Source organism: Pelobates fuscus, chromosome 9, assembly GCF_036172605.1.
Source record: "Pelobates fuscus isolate aPelFus1 chromosome 9, aPelFus1.pri, whole genome shotgun sequence".
Lineage (NCBI taxonomy): Eukaryota > Metazoa > Chordata > Amphibia > Anura > Pelobatidae > Pelobates > Pelobates fuscus.
Window position 1 is genome coordinate 130,486,560 of NC_086325.1, and position 22,697 is coordinate 130,509,256.

Here is a 22,697-nt window from a genome sequence, read left to right on the forward strand (position 1 = left end):
ATTCAGTTATAGTGCCTTGATCATGGATATAGGACTAATGTGGTGCATTGAATAGTGTTAACATTAAAACAGATTAGAAATTGCAACACTCAGATCAGACAATGGCAACTTGATTATTTTATTAAGCTTTTGCATGCCTGCACTTCATGTGATAATGACTATGCCCCTCCCCTTCATGACACTGTCAAAAAGGGGCAGAGCATTAATGTCATTACAATTATGCTCCTCCCCCCCTGAAATTTTCCTGCGGACGCCCATAAGCACAGTATTTGTAGCTGCATTATTGCACTTTCTGCCCCTTGCATTTATTCCATCCCACACAAAAACAATAAATAGGTAATTAAATAATACATTCTTTTTCCACTTGCTACTGAATCCAGCTGGCATTTAGAATTTGATTAACTCTATTTTAAAGAAAGATAGGTTGCTGAAAAGCAGGTTTACAGTCTTTTCAGGAGCAATAAGTCTTTGGAAAATCTCTGCACCAGAACCATCCAATATAAAGTTTTAAGAGTTGTTGTTGTTTTTTCTCCAAGAAAAAAAAATGTATGTGATCACAGTTTTATCACATGTGAAAAAGTATTTTAGCAGTAGCAACAGAATATTCTATCCCATCCCGAGGCCTTGCATGCATCAAATCCACTCCAAGCAATAACTTCCATTTTCCCCAGTAACTCCAGCAATTTCTGAGGTACTGAGGGCAGCTTTAAATATTTTCAAGTACTGTCACTCTGCCTTTTGTTTACTCCCTCTGTGACTACACATTTTTTTCTTGCATTCTTATTATTTTCTTTAATTTTGTGATGTAATTCTCTGTACATGTCATTTTTATTGTATTCTGTATATGCAGTCTATTTGTATTTACTGTACAATATTATAAACACGTTTGTTCCTCCCTCTACCCAGTTCTTTCCCCAGATATACATACCTTTACCTAAATGTTTTCTCCGTATTCTATTACATCTAGAGGCTTCATAAACCTTAAAGGGACTCTCCAGGGAGGTGATTTTGCTCACCTCGTTCCAGCCCGGGAGCCTCGTGAAGCCGCGCCCCCTATTTCGTCAAAATGACGAAATAGGCGGGCGCGAGTAGGGAGCAATCAGACGCTTCCATTTGGAAGCGTCATTGCTCCCTTGTGCGCATGCGCGGCTTCGCCACACATGCGCACATACTTCAGAGGGCGGCATTCATGCCGCCCTCTGAAGTGCTGAGCGCACTACCGCGCATGCGCGCGGTGTGCGCGGCCGCGAGCTGAGTGACAGCTCAGCTCGCGGTCTTTGCCCGCCCCCCTCCTCCGCTGACAGGCTGGAGAGAGAAGGCGCGCACACAGTGCCTTCTCTCTCCTGAACACGTCAGACGTATTTTAATACGTCTGACGTGTTCAGGGCCTTTTTAGGGCCCTGCGTGATGGGAAGTCCCTCTAGTGGCCGTCTGAGTGACGGCCACTGGAGGTATTCCTATCAATGTAAAGACTGTATTTTCTCTGAAAATACAGTGTTTACATTATATTGCCTGCAGGGAGCTATAGATAATACCTGAACAACTACATTAAGCTGTAGTTGTTCAGGTGACTATAGTGTCCCTTTAAATCCACTCCAAGCAATATCTTCCATTTTCACTAAGCCCTTCCCGCAATCCCACTTCCACCACCAACTTTGTTTCTGCTTCCTTTACAATATGCCTTTCCAGGAGTTGACATCTTCCTCAATTAACCCCTTAAGGACACATGACATGTGTGACATGTAATGATTCCCTTTTATTCCAGACGTTTGGTCCTTAAGGGGTTAACTCACATATTAGCAGTCTGTGCAAATGCGGACTAACAAATTGGATGACTAACCCTCATCTCATCTGTGCATAGATACATCTACCTATTTGTTAGCTTGTTTGCAGGACTATCTGACCCTCACCCTAATCTATCTCTCACAGAGTTAAAAGTTATCCACCCTCAGTATCAAAATCATGCCATACCCCCACTTACCTTACCCACCCAAGAACCTACACATTTTCCCCTCTCTACTACACTCCTCCCTTCTCCCATCTCATGCCCTGCGCCAATCACTAATTTCTCTGTCCAATTTTTTAAACAATCTCATCCTATATCCCATTCATACAAATCTATCTCTCACCTCATTTCCTCTCCTCCAGATTTTAATTTAATGAATCATTTGTTTACTGGCTACCAAACTTCCTCTCCTCTAGAACTTCCTTCTCTTATTCTTGAGGACTTAAATATATCAATCAGCAACACTAAAAACTCCTTTGCATCTTAACTGCTCTCTGTAACCTCCTCCTTTGGCCTCACACAATGGTCTTACTTAGCAAATCATATACCTGGACACCTTCACCAATCTCTGTACCACCTCTAATCTCCCCAATGTTCCTTTCCTCACCATCTGCTGATCAGTCTTCCAGAATCTTCCATTGTCTTTGCCTACAATTCTCTACCAACCACATGTGCCCTAGCTCTGCAATCTCTCTCTATAACTCCACTCTCTCCTCTGAACTTGCCTTGACCACTGCAGTCTTCTTCTCATTGGTCTTGTGCATTCCCAGCTTGCCTTGTTACAGTCTATAATGAAGGTGGCGGTAAGGCTCATCTTCCTGTCTGCCTGCACTGCCCACGTCTCTCCCCTCTGTCAGTCCTTGCACTGGCTTCCCATAAGATATAGAGCTCAATTTAACATTCTGGTACTTGCTTAGAAATCTTTACATAACACTGCTCCTATCTACCTATCCTCATTAATACACAGGTATGTCTCGTCTAGGCACCTAAGCTCTGCCAAAGGCCTGTGTCTTTCCTCTGTTTGTACTCGCACCTCTGATGCCTACCTTGAATACTTCTCTAGGGCTGCACCGTTCTTTTCGAACTACCTGTTCTACTAGACTCTCACCCATTCCTTTAAAAAAAAAAAAAAAAAATCACTGAAAACTCACTTCTTTAGAAAAAGCATATCAATTCAAATATTTATAGCTTTCTCTGCCCACACCTTGGTAATCCACCTTGCCTCCTCTCCTGCAACTGTGTCATCCAAAAAACAAAGCCTTTACTGAAAACTATTCTAGAAACCTACTTTTCCTATACATGAAATATATTCCCCTCTTACCTCTTGTAGAATTTCAACTTCCATGATGCTTTGCATGCCTCTAAAATGCTTTAGAATGACAAAGCATCATGGAAGCTGTAGTTTTAAAACATCTGGTGATCTACCTTTTTGGAACACCTGCTATAGAATGTAAGCTCGTTTGGTCAGGGTCCTCAACACCTTCTGTTCCTATGCGTCCAATTCGTTGTTGCACATACTTGTCTGGTAGTCCACTATTGTACTGTGCTGCAGAATTTGTTGGCACTTTATAAATTATAATAATAGTAATTTCTGTAATGGAAGGAGCTCGGTGGTTTGCCTACAACACTTTAGTATTATACTTATTTTGGTTAATTTAAAAATCTATCTTGATTACTTGCATGGTAACCACTTCAGAGTTGACCAGGTTTCATTTATACTATACTACTTTTCTTCTATTTTAGATAAGCTAGTATGTCTAAGAGCAGTTAGCTTGGATATTGATATTTGACCCTTGAAGGCAGAAGTTGAGCACTATTTAGTCTAGTACTTATAATAACCTCTGAATCTACCTTTTTTTTTGTATGTATTCTCAGGCTATTCATAGTCTGTGCAACCACTATCCTATATCGTTCTCCTAGACCAGTGATAGGCAACCTTCGGCACTTCAGATGTTTTGGAGTACACCTCCAATTATGCTTTGCCAGCATTATGTCTGTAAGAGAGTTGTGAGAAATGTAGTCCACAACATCTGTAGTGCCAAAGGTTGCCTAACCATTTCCTAGACTATTTGTAGTCCTTGTTGGTTAGGGTTTTATCAGAAAGGGATCTTTTTGTCAGGATCGGGACAGGGATCCAACACGCAGAGTACAAACAGTAGCCAGATACGTATACCGGACCTTAGAATGGCCGGACTAACGTAAGTAGTACAGTATAGAATGGTCAAAGACAAGCCGAGGTCGAGGGTAACAGAAGACAGGTAAGCGAGAGACAAGCCGAATCAAGGGTAACAGAGATAAGCAGAGTAAGGTAAACAAGCCGGGTCAAAACCAAAAGGGATAATAGAATACACAAGCACTGAGTGACTAGAACAAGCTAGAACCACGACAGGGCAATGAGCTAATGAAAGAAGCTCTGTTAAATACCCTGTTCAGAGCAGTAACCACGCCTCCAAGGCGTCCTGATTGGTCCTGCAGCCATTGACTGACAGGTTGTTCCGGGGGAGTGTCCTGATGACTACTTCCTGCCTAGATGCTGTAAAAGGCAGTCACTCCCTCGCGGCCGGCCTAGCATGACCGGATAGACCGCGGGGAAGGGAGCCATCAGACCGTCTGGATGGAGGAACAGCTAAGTCTCTACCTCTTTCGGAGGTAGAGACCACAGGTACCCTGACACTTTTACACCTACCATCTAGGAATCTGTCCATCACTCCATTTAGTGACACACTGTTGTTTTAGTACAAAGATACTACGCGATCGATACTAGGGCATTTAATTCGCTCCTAGCAGTTTAAAATACTTGGTACTCATATTCATGATTCTCTAAGTCCTCCTTCATGGTACTGCTACAATATTGCAACAGTGTTTACTGTGTTCTAATTAGTATCATATTCACCATTTGATACATTTGTAGTCCCAGCTTTCCAGTGATTCATTGACTTGCTATCTAATAGAAGTACCGGATTGTAGTGGAGTTGGTTTAATTTTATTTTACATTTTTAATAATTAATAAAGGTTAAGTTGTATCTTTAAGTTCATCTTTAATTCTAGGAACTCTCTTTTCTTCTTATTATTTTTTTTGTCTTCTCTGTGCCATTTTGTAATTTTTGTAATGGCTCCATATCCGTTACATCCAAAGTTTCCCTGCTCTTACTGTCTCATGTGCCCTTCATAACCTATATTATGATTATATCATCTAGCCTAGTACTTTGTGTAAGAAGGCTGTAAACATTAGATCTAACCTCATGGGTTTCCTATTCCTCTTACAATACAGAATATTATAAGTGAAATATGTGTAATTAAATAGTGGAGCGATAGTGTATAATAGGATGTATCTAACCCTCTTGCAAAATATCTTGCAGTGGGTTAAGAGTAGTAGCATAGGCAAAAATATAACAGAGGGAAAAAAATATATAGTGCAGAGGGTAATAAAATATTGCAAACTATATATCTTTTCCTTTTTTTATAATTTTGTGCATGTACTACTCTGAACCCCCTTCATGATATTTTGCAATAGGGTTAGATTTCTCTTATTATACACTAGCGCTCCACTATTTAATTATAAGTATTTCACTTATGCTATTTTGTATTGTATTGTATTTTGGAGTGAGGAAAGTAAGGTACCCTTCATGAGTGTTTTTGAGCCGCTGTTATATTTATTGGACCACACTAAGTTTTTTATTCCTCTTGTCTATACTGTACTTTTTTCTTTGATTGTACAGAGTTTCAGAATATGGTGGCACGTTATAAATACCAGTAAAATAATATGAAACTCAAAATAATATCAAATTGTGCATTTTCAAATATCCAAATGACCAAAGATTAGGGTAATTCACTAAACTCCGAATGGCCCCATACCAAATGGGGCAAAACCGTCTGGTTCTATACAGAGCTTATTCAGAATGTAAAATCCAGACATTGCTTAATAGTGTCTGGATTGTGCAAACCAGGCACAGTATGAGCTTTAATTTGGTCAAGATTCAGCCGGAATCACCGCTGCAAGATGGCTATAATTCAGACTCAGATTTTTAAAATCCAGGCCTGCATGCTTCAAAACCAAACTATATGCCAGGTGGCAGCACTAGCAAACAGCTGGCAAATAGTTAAAAACCCTCTGCGGCACAAGGGTTAAACATGTGGCACCTGGCCAGCACTTGCTAGCCACGCACTACAATAAATATGTGTGAAAATAACAAAAAGCTTGCCAAATAACAGGGAAGATTGGACCCTCTGTGAGCACTGGGTGGGGGAGATTTAAATCTTTTGTGACCAGCAAATGGGAGCTATGTTTAAAATAGGGGCCCGGGGGTGGAGCCTGATCGCCAAGCGAAACAGACAAGGGCGCCATGAGCTCCTGCATGACGGGCACAAAACAACGATACGATAGCAGCCACGAAACCGGGAGGCACAATTGGGTGCACTACCCATACTGGGGAGGCACCACTGAAGCGGCAGACACAATTCCGAAGTCCGTCACGCACGGGGGCGCTTGATACTAGATGCGGCCTACTAGAGTTGGAGCTGGGGCGAGACGGCCGCTCTCCACGGTCCAGAAGCTCCAAGCGACCACACCAGCACCCATCAGGACCAGTGGGGGTTATCCATACAACGCGATAGCTTACCAGCGGGCGGAACAGACGGAGAACCTAGCCACGACCCATCGGAGGAGGAACCTAAAGGGGGCACCTACCCTGCCGCACAGGTAAACCCAGCACCCAAGAGACTCACACACAATGCCAGCGGCTCAGCAGAGCAGGCGTCGGCTGAACACAGATGTCTCTACAAACTGAGGCCTGGACACCTCCCCCAGGCACCGGAGACGGCTCCTAAGCAACAACACAGACTCTCAGTGCACCCGGTTATATTGCCCTACTGACTCTCTCTGACTAATACCCTCTACAACTTTCCACGCTGAGAAGGGCAATCTACACGGGACTCTCACATTAAGTATTGCTCTAACGTTTTGCTTGACGCATCTATTCCTAATCTCTGCTTGATATCAATATGCCTTCTCATACCGATGCAACTATTCCTAATCTCTACATAATATCACTATGTCTTCTCACACCCACTGGTTGTGTCCCTAGACAGCCTGCTACTGGCCATTCCCATGCCAACTAGCCTGCGTGTCTGGCAACCTACCACTAATACATGCCCTTCTATGAATATAAACTTAAGTGCAACAATTTTATAATATGCTTAATTAGTCTAACCAGTTCACCACTAACCACAAGCATGTCAACGCCATGTTATGGCAAGTTTACTACCTACTAAAATCTATAATCTACTATTAGTTCCATAGAGTGTTAACCTCATGTTCCAGCATGTCTACCACATACAACAAACTACAGATGCCTCATAACTTGTTAATTTTATATTATACAAAAATGTGCTGTCTAATCTGTTGCAATTCGAAATGCAATGACTATGCTTGCAGCAGCTGTTGTAGCTTTGCACACTTGCTGTTAATCCGAGCACAAATAAAATAAAGAATTTTAAAAAGAAAAGAAAATAGGGGCCCACCTAGTGTACCCCCTAGCCCCCACCAATAGCTAGTAGGTGGAGAATGTAATAAAAAAATTTTTTTTAAATGGAGGACCAATATACCCCCCAGCCCCCACTCATGGGCGGCTGGTGAAGGCCATAATTGGGACCTAATGCCCCACCAGTTGCCATCCACGGAAGGCAGGTGGGAACTAACAGTAAAATATACATGGGGATATTAGAACATATATTATTGTCCACACCTCCCTAACCTAATTTTGGCCATTGTCCTTCCAGCTCCAAGCCCTAGCCAGCCCCCATACAAAGTATCCTGCTTTCACCCCCTCATCCTGGCATATCATCCTAATAATAGTAAAGAGGGCCCAATACATCTATTAACCTGTGAAAAACAAATGTACACTTACCATCACAGGTCTTTCTTCTTCTAAAGACTTCTTTACTTCAGCCCCACAAAAGGACAAAAAAAAAAAGAAAAGAAAAAAAGCCATTACATCCGACATTACTATCAAAATAAAAAATGCACAATATTCTCAGGCAAGTCTTGAGAGAAATTAGCCTTTCCCTATCAGGGCACTCTACTAAGAATTGAAAGAATTGTTAAACCTTTATAAAGTATTTTCCCACCTTGAAATCTCTGCCAGGAGCCATCAAAGGGCCCAATTGGATTTATTTTTGATGCAGCACAGTTTAATGTTTTGCTGTGTTTTTTTGCATTTTGGTCTTTTTTATTTTTTCATTTGAAACTCCAGGATATTATGGAGTTTCTTGGAGCTGTTTTTTCGTTTAAAGGACCACTCTAGGCACCCAGACCACTTCAGCTTAATGAAGTGGTCTGGGTGCCAGGTCCAGCTAGGGTTAACTAATTGTTTTATAAACATAGCAGTTTCAGAGAAACTGCTATGTTTATCAATTAGTTAAGCCTTCCCCTATTTCCTCTAGTGGCTGTCTCACTGACAGCCGCTAGAGGCGCTTGCGTGATTCTCACTGTGAAAATCACAGTGAGAGCACGCAAGCGTCCATAGGAAAGCATTATGAATGCTTTCCTATGTGACCGGCTGAATGCGCGCGCAGCTCTTGCCGCGCGTGCGCATTCAGCCGACTGGGAGGAACGGAGGCGGAGAGGAGGAGGAGAGCTCTCCGCCCAGCGCTGGAAAAAGGTAAGTTTTACCCCTTTTCCCCTTTCCAGAGCCGGGCGGGAGGGGGTCCCTGAGGGTGGGGGCACCCTCAGGGCACTCTAGTGCCAGGAAAACGAGTATGCTTTCCTGGCACTAGAGTGGTCCTTTAACTCTAGCCACTATTGGTTGGACAAGGCCAAAATAGAGGTGGTGGGCAATGGTATGTTTATCCACCTTTGCATATTTTATTATCAGCCCCACCTGCTGCCCATGATGATTCTCTTTATAGCTCCAACCCACGCGTATGAGTGGGGGCTAAAGGGAGACACTAGGTCTCCTCAACACTATTTAATAAGTAGCCCACATTCACTGACCACAGGATGTTCACTACTTTGTCTTATGTTTCAAAGAGAACCAGATCAGAAAAAAAAAGAAAAGAAAAATAGATCCTGAGAGTAATTAAAAAGGAAACAATAGGAGAAAGTTCAGCGTGATAGTGCCGCTTTAATATCCCGCACCTGCTTGCGATGGGTGGGAGCAGGGGAAGGGATACACTGTGTGCAGAATTATTAGGCAAATTAGTATTTTGACCACATCATCCTCTTTATGCATGTTGTCTTACTCCAAGCTGTATAGGCTCAAAAGCCTACTACCAATTAAGCATATTAGGTGATGTGCATCTCTGTAATGAGAAGGGGTGTGGTCTAATGACATCAACACCCTATATCAGGTGTGCATAATTATTAGGCAACTTCCTTTCCTTTGGCAAAATGGGTCAAAAGAAGGACTTGACAGGCTCAGAAAAGTCAAAAATAGTGAGATATCTTGCAGAGGGATGCAGCACTCTTAAAATTGCAAAGCTTCTGAAGCGTGATCATTGAACAATCAAGCGTTTCATTCAAAATAGTCAACAGGGTCGCAAGAAGCGTATGGAGAAACCAAGGCGCAAAATAACTGCCCATGAACTGAGAAAAGTCAAGCGTGCAGCTGCCAAGATGCCACTTGCCACCAGTTTGGCCATATTTCAGAGCTGCAACATCACTGGAGTGCCCAAAAGCACAAGTTGTGCAATACTCAGAGACATGGCCAAGGTAAGAAAGGCTGAAAGACGACCACCACTGAACAAGACACACAAGCTGAAATGTCAAGACTGGGCCAAGAAATATCTCAAGACTGATTTTTCTAAGGTTTTATGGACTGATGAAATGAGAGTGAGTCTTGATGGGCCAGATGGATGGATTGGTAAAGGGCAGAGAGCTCCAGTCCGACTCAGACGCCAGCAAGGTGGAGGTGGAGTACCGGTTTGGGCTGGTATCATCAAAGATGAGCTTGTGGGGCCTTTTCGGGTTGAGGATGGAGTCAAGCTCAACTCCCAGTTTCTGGAAGACACTTTCTTCAAGCAGTGGTACAGGAAGAAGTCTGCATCCTTCAAGAAAAACATGATTTTCATGCAGGACAATGCTCCATCACACGCGTCCAAGTACTCCACAGCGTGGCTGGCAAGAAAGGGTATAAAAGAAGAAAATCTAATGACATGGCCTCCTTGTTCACCTGATCTGAACCCCATTGAGAACCTGTGGTCCATCATCAAATGTGAGATTTACAAGGAGGGAAAACAGTACACCTCTCTGAACAGTGTCTGGGAGGCTGTGGTTGCTGCTGCACGCAATGTTGATGGCGAACAGATCAAAACACTGACAGAATCCATGAATGGCAGGCTTTTGAGTGTCCTTGCAAAGAAAGGTGGCTATATTGGTCACTGATTTGTTTTTGTTATGTTTTTGAATGTAAGAAATGTATATTTGTGAATGTTGAGATGTTATATTGGTTTCACTGGTAAAAATAAATAATTGAAATGGGTATATGTTTGTTTTTTGTTAAGTTGCCTAATAATTATGCACAGTAATAGTCACCTGCACACACAGATATCCCCCTAAAATAGCTATAACTAAAAACAAACTAAAAACTACTTCCAAAAATATTCAGCTTTGATATTAATGAGTTTTTTGGGTTCATTGGGAACATGGTTGTTGTTCAATAATAAAATTAATCCTCAAAAATACAACTTGCCTAATAATTCTGCACTCCCTGTAGTTATCTGTACACCCCCATTATTTAATTTAAAGCCCCCCGCAATGAAGGGACCTGGTTATCTTTAGGTTCAATCATCATGGGTTTTGGCCTTTCTAGCCACTGGGCAACAATGAACGCCCAATTGCCGGTTTATATTTATAGTGAGCAGCTGCTGGCTGCTCACTGTTTAGTAGTTATGCCCCCACCCACTGCATGGCAGGTTGAGACGTAAGGAAACTGGAAGACATTCCTTAAATAATATTGGGTTCATATAGATGCTATACGTTAATTTTATTTTTATTTGGCGCAGGCTAGCAAGCACTGACCAGCTGCTACATAATTAACCATTTTGCTGGCATACTGGTGCAGATTCAGCTGGGTTGGACGAATTCCGACTGAACAAAAATCTGCTATCTAGTCAATTATTCTGTATATTTCTCTTTAACCCCTTAAGGACCAAACTTCTAGAATAAAAGGGAATCATGACAAGTCACACATGTCATGTGTCCTTAAAGGGTTAAACAAAGTTGGAGGCAGGGAAGATTAGCTACACAGCACTTATTCAGATGCATAATATACCAAATGTAAACCAGACTTCTCTTCCCTCAAAGTCTTTATCATAATCCATTAGTTCATACTAACCGTTCAGCATTCTTTCCAGCCATCACTTTAAGAACAATGGTAAGGTCCCTGGCATATCTACACATTGGGCCAGTGCAGAGGAAATCAGAGCGGCAGCCTTGAGCATTCGGAAACTGTCCTTCATTGGGAACAATACCTGGTGGCAAACATTAACTATTATGCATCTGATAGATTTTTTGAATATACACAATTATAAGTCACATTGTATGTGTGCAGCCTCAGGCAAAAATGTCCTTTAATCTCTGTCTTATGTAAAGTATTAAAAACTGTGTTAACTCTGTCTGCAAAATGCACAGAATATATAAAATGTTTCACTAGTAGCTGGAACTTTTGGCAGTTCAGAGAGAAAAGAAGAAGGAAACCTGCTAACGAGAGAGAGAAGTTTCCGGAGTGAGAGCTGCTGGTTCCAGTGTGAAGCCCCACTGGAATGAGGATTTCAGCAGGCATCTACATCCTGATTCAGGCACAGAGTGGTGTCTTTGGCAGAGACTTGCTAGAGAAGGAGAGAGAAAATCCCAGAAGCAGCAAGAAGCAGTGTTTCCCCTTCTGACTGGCCCTCATTACATTTGGTGTGGTAAGCCTGCACACTCGCCCCCTGAACACAGCAGGGCACCCCGACTTTGGGCTGCACAGTTTAGAGACTTGGACCCCTATTCTTACTGATTAGTGAAAGCCCTCTACAGATTTTCAGACCCATCAGGTGGATTACAAACAGCTTACTGGGCCCCAATTACGTGCACCGACCGCTTGTACCCAACGGCCACTGGGGTAAAGACCTAAGGAGGGGTGGGGGGTGCGGGGAGAAGACCGCAGTCTTAATGTGGGTGGGCATATATGTGAGGTACTCCATTATGCCTCCGATTTAATTGTATTGTATTCTATTGGTATATGTCACGTTGCGTTACATTCTGCCACCCACAGCCACACTCTGGATGCCCACCTGGGTGGAGGCACTGCCATAAGTGGGTACCCCATCTCCCAATTGGCGGAGGCAAAGGATCAGCCTACCGAGCGCAATGAGGTAACCGGGGTGAAGGACCCCAAGGGCATAGGGGGGGGCCTAAGGAAGAAGAACCTGTTACATAGGTATGCAGAATAAATTTCTACTAATTTTGTTATATGCACTCTTTATTAAAGGGACACTATAGTCACCAGAACAACTACAGCTTATTGAATTTGTTCTGGTGAGTAGAATCATTACCTTCAGGTTTTTTGCTTTAAACACTGTATTTTCAGAGATTTTCAGAGATGGCTGTTAGAGATCCTTCCTGGGTCATGGTTGCCTAAAATGCATCCAAACATCCAGTGTCTCCAACCTCTGCATGCAGACACTGAACTTTCCTCATAGAGATTCATTGATTCAATTCATCTCTATGAGGAGATGCTGATTGGCCAGGGCTGTGTTTAAATCTTGCTGGCTCTGCCCCTGATCTGTCTCTTTGTCAGTCTCAGCCAATCCTATGGGGAATCATTGTGATTGGCTCAGACCACCACTTCTGATGATGTCAGCAGACTGCTTGTTTTTTTGAGACAAACAGCATGCAGAGTTACAGCTTCAGGCTTAGATACAGTAAGATTTTGCTATATTTATGGAGGCATATTAGAATGGAAAGTGACAGCTCACTATTAACAAAAAGACAACTTAAGCTTAGTGAAGCAATTGTAGTGTATAGAGCATGCCCCTGCAGTCTCACTGCTCAATTCTCTGCTATTTAGGAGTTAAATCACTTGATTATGAAGCCCTAGTCCTAAACATTTCATGTACAGAGTTATCTATTGTTTACACTTTATTGTAAATTCTGTTTAATTTAGAATGTCTTATGTTTTGCTCTGTAAATACCTTGCTAGACCCCGCAGTAGCCTCCTGTATGTAATAAAGTTCAATTTACAGAGCAAGAGTTAAAAACTTTTCAAGTAGTGAAGAAGAGATAAATATTTTTTATTTTATTTTTTGTATATATACACAGCTCCTATGAAAACATAGCTCCAGGAGATGTAATCTCTAAAGTAAGGACAAATTATGAGTACTCTTTGTGCACTTGTAAAATCTGTCCTATATTGTTATTATAAGGTTAACTAGTTTTTCCCTTATTTGAAACATAACTTCGTTAAGATACAAAACTTTGCCATGTGTTTGTAAAACATCCGCTCTTATATTGTGTCTTGTATTGCGGTTCTGATCTCAGTAAGCTTTCTCCTAGGTAGGCACAAAGTGGTCCGACTGGGCTCTTTGGGCTCTTTTCTCACATACACATTTTCTTTCACTTAAAGCTATCTATCACCATGTGCAGGCAACCAACATCCTAAGTATGGTTCTGCACATGGAGGCACTCTAATTACTTTTTTCACCTCCTTTTTCTGTTGGGTCACTATTTTATATTGGAGTCTACAGAGGGAGTTCCTCTGGGTGTTATGGGAAAAATTTTCAAGCATGCTGAACTCATCTTCTTTTTAGCTATGATAACCATGTATAGGTTAGCACTATAGTGTAATAGCAACAAGTTATAGGTGCAGTTGCATGCTATCCCCAATGCCGAATCTGGGTTTCTTTTTGATTTAAGCAGCTATCCACAGCCGTAGAACTATAGGCTCCAGGGACGGACTGACAGCCTTCTGGGCCCCCGGGCAAAATCGTATCATGGGCCCTACAAAGAACAAATATTAAGTATTAAAAGGGACCTATAATCACCAGAACAACTACAGCTTAATGTAGTTGTTCTGGTGTCCACAGCCAATCCTTGCTGGCTTTTCAGAGAAAAGGCATTGTTTACATTACTACCTAGAAACACCTCTAGTGGGAGGCACTGATGTTCAACGTCCCTACACACTGCATGGAGACTTAAACACTTCCCACAGAGTTGCATTGATCCAATGCATCTCTATGAGGAGATGCTGATTAGTGCAGCAGGCCTTTTGCCGCGCATGTGCAATTGCCTCCCAATGCTTTTCTATGAGAAAGCATTGGATTGGCTGAGATCATCACATCTGACAAAACCGGCGCAGCACAGGAATAAAGTTGAGTTAAAACACTTTTTACTCCTCTGACAGGGGGCTGGCCTTTTAAACTATGCTTTCAAAAATAAAGTGTCAGAAATACACATTTGTATTCCTGATGCTATATTGTTCTTTTAAGTAAATGTTAAATATATCTTTCAAAAAACCCGGTCAGGTTTATTCTCTCAAGCAAGAATTGCTGGGGAAAGTGAATTTTAAATTATAGGCCTAAATAGTTGTATTAGAAAAATTCTCCAGGCCAATTTTGTTGTTCACTTTGATTATTTAGGCATTCAATTTGAAATTTGAAATTCAGTTTGAATTTCAAAAAATTCTTGCTTTAATAAATCACCCTGTGTCCTTTTACAATTTAATATTATTATTCTATGTGTCATAGTAGGAGTACATGTGTGTGTAATGCTGATGTGTGTAAATCCTACAGCATAATTTGTGTAGTACCAGAGAGTATGAAATGCCGACCGTTACTTGCATGTAGTAAATGTGTAAATGCATTGTTCTATGAGTAAGTAGAGCAGATGTTTGTAAAAGCAGGAGCTTATTTGTATGGAACGTTGAATGTGAATGCAGGGGTGTATTTTGTGGAGGACTTGTGTGCGAACACAGGGGAATGTTGGTGTATGAATGCCAGTGTGTATTAGTGTGGAAAGTCTGCATATGAATGCCAGTATAGATCTGTATGGATTGTCAGTGTGTGAATGCAGTATGCTTGAACAGTGTATATGTGAATGCTGTACTGTCTGTGTATGTGTGCAGAGTGTAAGAGTGTGAATGAGGGTATGTATCAGACATCTGTCTGTGTATGTGTGAACGAGGGGTGCATCTAAAACCTGGGTCAGAGTGTGTGAATGAGAGGTGTATTTGTGTGTATGTGAATCATATTAAGTCAGTGTCAGCATATGTAATGAGGCATATCAGGGCCGTCTATAATATGAATAGGACCCTGGGCAAAGCATTTTCTTGGGCCCCCTAGGCCCTGCCCCTTCCGCCCGCCCCAATTACGCCCAACCCCCAATCACACTGACAGACCTTCTGACACATACACACACAGAAAGATATATTAAAACATTCGCAGATACATACTGACTCACATACACTGACACACAAATATATACTTATATACATTTAGACATACTGACACCCACACATACATACAAACACACACAGACACATACACTGACAGATATACTGAAACACACACAGACACATACACTGACAGATGTATTGACACACACAGACATTCTGACACACACACAGGGATACTGACACACACAGGCATACCAACATACACACCGACAAGCATGCTGACACACACGCACACTGACATACACACACACACACACAAACATACTGACACACACACACAGACATACTGACATACACACACATAATGACACACACACACAGACATACTGACATACACACACAGACACTGACATACACAGACATACTGACACACACACACACAGACATACTGACATACACACACAGACACTGACATACACACACAGACACTGACATACACAGACATACCGACACACACACACACACTCACACACACACACACATACTGACATACACACACACACATAGACACTGACATACACACACACACACACACACACACATACTGACATACACACACACATACTGACATACACACACACACAGACATACACACACACAGACAGACATACTGACATACACACACAGACATACACACACACAGACATACTGACATACAAACATACTGACACACACACACACATTTAGCCACCCTCCAGGTTCTTACCTTTTCCTGGAGGGTGGTTTCCCTGGGGTCCAGTGGCAGGCTGAGGCAGATGGGAGTTCTCCTCTGGCCATTCTCCTCCCGCGTGGCTGTGCTCTCCGGTGGGAGGAAGTGACGCGCGGCACTCACTTCCTCCCAGCCGGTACAGGAAGGGGCCCGGTCGCGCTGATTAAGCGTCACAGCGCCCGACCGGGCCCCTGCTCAAACATGCTTACCGGGTGGCCCTTAGTGCATGGGCCACCCGGAGGGCCTCCTTAGTTGGCGGGCCGGTGCGGCTCTGTGCAGCCGCACCGCTGGGTACATGGGGGCTGCTCAAATCGCGGGGCCCACGGGGCAGCTGCTCTGGGGCCCCCCAGGAGCAACTGGGCCCGGGGCAGCTGCCCCGTTTGCCCCGCGCTAAAGACGGCCCTGAGGCATATTTATACGCTGCAAGCATTTTTGTTGTTGTTTTTTGACTCTCCACCTTCTTATAAGTTTCTATCTCTCTCAATCTTCACCAATCTGTATGTGTGTCTTCCCATTAACGTCTTCTTGTGACTCTCTAACACCACTTTTCACCCATTTCTGTCCCCCTCTGCATCTCTTACTTCTCCTTTCCAAATTACCCACATTTGTCTTTCATCTTACTGAAAGGACACTATAGTCACCCAGACCACTACAGCTCATTGAAGTGGTCTGGGTGCACTGTCCCAGGTCCCTTAACCTTGCAAAGGTAATTATTGCAGTTTTTAATAAACTGCAATAATTACCTTTGAGGGTTAACTCCACCTCTAGTGGCTGTCTACAAGACATCCACTTGAGTGACTTCCGGGTGATTAGGCGAATTTTGATCACCTAACTCAGGGGTTCTCAACCCGTGGTACGCATACGCTCACATTAGTACTTCCCCTAAAAGAATTACTATCCTGTTTTGCCACAAGGCCAGAGAGAATTTTGGATACTTTTTTTCTCACATTCGCTACAGCTGGGTGCCCAAAAGGTAGATGCTTTCCGATGAAGTTTTACATGACGCTGGATCTCATTTATGAGGTTTTACATGACGCTGGGTGTCATGTATGGGGTTTTACATGATGCTGGATGTCCTCATGCATAGTGTGAGGACGTCCAGCATCAGTTAGGTCAGTGGTTCCCAAACTTTTTTCATTTGAGTACTCTCGGCAGCCCATCCCTGCCTGCACCGCCGCCATTGTCTTTTTTTTTTTTTATTTGCATATCGCCCTGGGTACGCAAATGAAAAAAAATAGGTAATAGCGGCGGTGCAGGCAGGGAGACCCTGGGTCAGAGGAGAAGCAGAGGGAGTCTGGGGCAGAAAGCAGGGGAGTCTGAGGCAGAGAAAAACATGAATTTCAATGAACAGCAACTATATTAATAACAAACATTTCACTAATTTGAGGGGTACAATTTATGGAAATGGGCTACCAACGGGAACTCAAGTGAAAAAGGTTGTGAACCACTGATCTAACTGATGCTGGATGTCCTCACGCTATGCATGAAGACGTTCAGTGTCAAGCATTATGCATGTTTTCCTATGGGGGGGGGGAGTACTAATGTAAACGCGGCCATTGCTGTGCATGCGCATTAGGTCTTAAAGGAGCGGAGGTGGAGCCTGTACCATGAAAGAGGGGCAACGGCACTGGAATCCGTTTTTAACCCCTTCTGCACTACAGGAGGGAGGAATGTGGGGAGGGCAATATAGGGAGCTAAAACAACTTTGCTTCCCTGGCACTATAGTTTCCCTTTAATTTTTTTAAACAATTTGATAATTATTATTTTTTTTTATTTCATCTTTCTTAAATTTTGGACAATATAAAACATTCATGACACATTTACATATTCCTAAGCATAGGGAACTCGCTTAGACAGCAAAATAAGTAATATATAGGGAGTTGTACAAAATAAATGATGTAAGCAGGCAAGCAATATGGTAATGGCACCTTAGTAACAAATAACAATTTAAAAAAAATCCCTATTAGTGGAAAACTCATGAGTGCCTCTGCCCTGTCTAACCCCTTCACCCCTATTCTGCTTACCTGTACCAGCCTGAGTATTTTTCCTCCTTCCAGCTTGGGAGGATCTGCCGTTCTCACCCTCCATCCATGCTGTGTGTGCTCCGTGTGAGAGGGGAGCAGGGGATGTGATGTCACTTCCTGCCCCCTCCCATCCCACACAGAGCACCGGGCACCAGCTACAGGGAGAGAGAGAGGGGAGACCTGGCAGTGAGAGCAGGTAAGCTGCCAGGTCTCATGCTGAATGGGGGGGTGGGATTGCAGGGTGACAGGTTGCTGGGCCCCCCTGTATCACCATGGGCCCCTGCAACCTTCCTTCTGACTGTGGAGATCTCTGATCTCCACAGCAGAAGCATGGCTTTGCTGCCGGGCCCCCTGACTGCCTCGGGCCCTCGGTCCATGACCGAACTGCCCGACCTGTCAGTCCGCCCCTGATAGGCTCTGTTTGTACTGGTATCAACTAATAGCCATTCGGCATTCACCTATAGGACAGACTCTTTAGTGACCTCTCTTGAATACCTGGGTCAGCTATCTGACAATTATCTATGATTTACACTCTTATCCACTGGACTTGACCATGCTAAATTGCCGATTAAAGTCAGTATCCAGTTGTGATTGTTTGAGTGAATAGGATATTAGGTATCTTTGGAAATATATAGAGGTGAGCCATTAGGGCTAGTTATCACTGTATTTTGGTTTAATCTACCTATCCTATCCAGATTACACGGTATCCACGTTACTATTAATTTATTTATTTATTTATTCATTTGTTTATTTATTTATTTATCTATTTATTTATCGATTTTCTCTCCAGGACTATACTCAGCTAGTCTGGTTCACTCCAGCCCTTTTGAGTATTATCAATTTTTTTTTTTTTTTCCTTTTGACTTGAAGGGGTTAAGCCCCAGGACACCCCTGGAGTGTCCATTAAGGTGCTTTTCCACTAGTGAGGTGGTGCCAATTCTTTTGACCCATCATCATAAGTGGAATCTCTCTAGTTACTATCTGATAGAACCTTCAGAACTATAAATACCTTTTAAAGGTTGAGAAAATTTTGAGATATGAGACCTAAGTATCTGTTATTGTCGATGTTGTAACAAGTAGATAACAAAAATTATATGAACACTGTGCTCAGCATTTTTTAAGGATTGTTGACTTCCGGCACTCAGGCATATAACACGGATTCACCGTAGGATCACATTATGACACAATAGGAACATCTGAGTGTAAGTTATTAAATTACTGAATTATATTCACTATATATTAGGATATTAAAATTGTATTGTTCCCTAGTGATCACACCCTCAAACCCACAACTTATAAAGATTTTTTTTCTCTCTCATTTATAGCACTTAAAGAGTCTTGGGACACGCAATCTCGAATGTTAGGACTAATTATGAGTACTCTTTGTGCATTTGGAAAATTATTTGTTTTATATTGTAATTATTAGGTTAACCTGTTTTCCCCCTGCTTGAAACATAACTATGTTAAGAAATGTGCCCCTTGCTATGTAACTGTAAAGCATCTAGTCTTATATTGTGTCTCGTATCACAATTATAGTCCCGGTAAGCTTTCCTCTAGGTAGAAACAACATATAGGCACAAAGTGGTCAGATTAAATGGATTAATTATCTGATAGAACCTTCAGAAATATAAATATCTTTTGAAGGTTGAGAAAACTTAGAGATATAGAAACCAAATATTGTTATAAGTAGATAACACACAATGTTATGAACTCTGATCTCATCATTTTCGAAGGATTGCGGACTCTCGGCACTCTGCATATAATATTGACTCATCTTAAATTCATCGCACAGATACATTATGGAACAATAGGAACGTTTGAGTATAAATTATTAAACTACAGAATTATATTCACTATATGCATATGTCCTGCACACAATATATAAAGATATTAAAACGTATTAATTACTAATGATCACATTCGCAAACCTACAACCTTTTCACAGGACTAGCACCTACCGACCTTTAAATTAAAAGGTCTTCAATATTAGGCTTATTCCAGTTCAGGAATTAAGACTGTTATATATTTATATTATAAATAATATATATATTAGTTAATTAGTCTTGTTTACCAATCTGGGTTCCTGCGGCGACAGCAGGAATAGTATGGAGACATTATTTAGCGGCCTTCCATAGAAAAGAGTGAATGTACAGTTAGACTGTACAAAGTGGTTGCTTTCCCAGAGGCCAAGAATGCGGGCCTTCTGGGAATGGAATGAGTTGGTATGTTTGCATAGATGACTGATGGGCGTCTGGAAAGGAGAAAGAAAGGTGGAGGGAATTGGCCAGATGTCACTTAAAACACGGTCTTTGAATGTCAGGGGCCTAAATTCGGGACAGAAGAGAGGTTATCTGTATAAATTGTTGATGTATAATACAATTGACATAGGATTAATTCAGGAGGCCCATTGGGTCGAGGTAGGAGAACGTTGGATGTCAGGGCAGGAGCACGTTGGACAACATTGGGAAAATTCTGACTGTTATGCATTGCGCAAGTCAGCATACATACCCCTTCGGTCTGGTTGCCCTTGATGCCGAGAAAGCCTTCGTTGGGTGGAGGTATTTGGAAGAGGTCACAGGCTTCTTTTGTATCTGGTGCACCTTCAAGGATCACACCATGGCTCTATATGGGGACCCGCAAACCAAAGTCTAAAGTCACAATTTATAGATATTCCCCTAGTGTGAAATATCACTAAATATAAACAAGTCCCTAATCTTAACTCTAATTTGAACCCTAACATTAACCATAAATGTCCCATGTTCTAAATATTGGTGCGGTGTAAGTGACAAGGACCTACACCTATAAGTGGAGCGCTCAAACACCTATATAGCTTACCAAAACGTAGTCTCATTCAATGGTACAATATGGGGTACATGTCAAAGTAAAATACAAAAAAATACAATATAGTGTAGATGGTACTTTAAATGGCTTAGGTCCCATGTTCTAAGCTTACTGAATGCACTAACTATAATGAAAGTGTAAAACTACCTTTACATACCTTCCAGGACCTTGCTGTGGAGGAGTAGCAGGAGTGCTAGCACTCATGTGCAGCACAGGATCCTGCTGATTTCCCTCACCAGAAGTGACGAGGGTAGGGGATTTTCACAGGTAGGGAAATTTGATAGAACACCGTCAGGACTGCCCTTTAGCCCCACTACTTTATGTCCTCTCCATGGAACCCCTGGCAGTAGCTATTAGACAGAACAAAGATATCAAAGGCATAACTATTAATACATCTGAAATCAAGATCACACTTTATGCCGATGATGTGCTCCTGTCCCTTACGGACCCTGCCGGATCACTACCGGAACTCTTTCATTTATTAGAGGAGTTTGGTAAATTTTACAGCTACAAAGCAAATATTAAAAAGACACAAATTCGAACAAAGGGCTGTTAAATATTATTGAGGAAGAACAGCTGTTAGAGCAAATTGAGAAAGCTGCAAATCAAGGTAACACGTTAATTATTGGAGATTTTAATTACCCAGACATAAATTGGGATAGAGGGACTAGTACTTCAGCAAGGGGAATCAGGTTTTTGAATGTGCTAAATGACACCTTTATGTCACAACTGGTACAAGCACCAACTAGAAAGGATGCTTGTCTGGATCTCGTCATAACAAACAATGTTGATCTTTTAATCAATATTCAAGTAGTGGAGCATTTGGGAAATAGTGATCACAATATGGTAAATTTTTAAATAAACTCAAAAAAGCAAAAGCAAGTGGGGTATACTAAAACATATAATTTTAAAAAGCCAATTTCAATAAGATTATGGCAGCTCTACAACATATCGACTGGCATAAACTCCTTAGTGATAAAAACACTGAGGATAAATGGAAACTATTCAAACAAATATTAGAAAGGTACATTTCTCAGTATGTACCATTGGGTAATAAATATAAAAGAAACAAATTAAAACCAATGTGGCTTAGTAGAGAAGTAAAACAAGAGATTAAAAATAAGAAAAGGGCATTTAAAGCATTTAAATCAGACAAATCAGAGGCATCCTATTTAAGATATAAGGAAGCCAATAACACTTGCAAAAAGGCAATTAAAGTGGCTAAACTAGAAAATGAGAAATTGAGAGCTAAAGAATGCAAAACCAACCCCAAAATTTTTTTCAAGTACATCAATTCTAAAAAAACAAGTGTAGGTACACTGGAAACATAGTTGGGTTTATTAGCTAATGAAGACCAGGAAAAAGCTGAAATTTTAAATAACTATTTTTCTTCAGTATATATTAATGAGGATCCTATGGCAAGAGATATGCAAATGATTGCTGCAAATAACTTGTGATTGGATAACTCGAGACAAGGTGCTACAGCTATTAAAGAAAATGAATGTAAATAAAGCTCCGGGGCCTGACGGTATTCACCCAGTACTTAAGGAGCTAAGTGGGGAAATAAGTGAACCTCTGTATTTAATTTTTCAAGATTCTTTTGTTTCAGGTGTTGTACCGGCGGATTGGAGGAAGGCAGATGTTGTTCCTATATTTAAAAAGGGTTCAAAATCCTTGCCTGGAAATTATAGAACTGTGAGCTTAACTTCTGTAACTGGAAAATATTTGAAGGGCTATTAAGGGATAATATTCAGGAATTCGTTGGGAAGAACTGTGTTATTAGCAATAATCAGCATGGTTTTATGAAACATAGGTCATGTCAAACTAACCTAATTGCATTCTACGAAGAAGTAAGTAGAAGTATAGATCAGGGTGTTGCAGTGGATGTGATCTACTTGCATTTTGCC

At 41.7% G+C, this 22,697-nt stretch overlaps 1 protein-coding gene across 1 annotated transcript in view; it reads right to left on the reverse strand.

Annotated features, from left to right (window-relative positions):
* FAAH2 (fatty acid amide hydrolase 2) overlaps positions 1-22,697 on the reverse strand; it is a 178,502-nt gene that overhangs the window by 74,874 nt on the left and 80,931 nt on the right. The window contains exon 5 of the mRNA XM_063432421.1: positions 11,119-11,254. Coding sequence (XP_063288491.1) covers positions 11,119-11,254 — 136 coding nt within the window. The remainder of the gene's footprint in view (positions 1-11,118; positions 11,255-22,697) is intronic.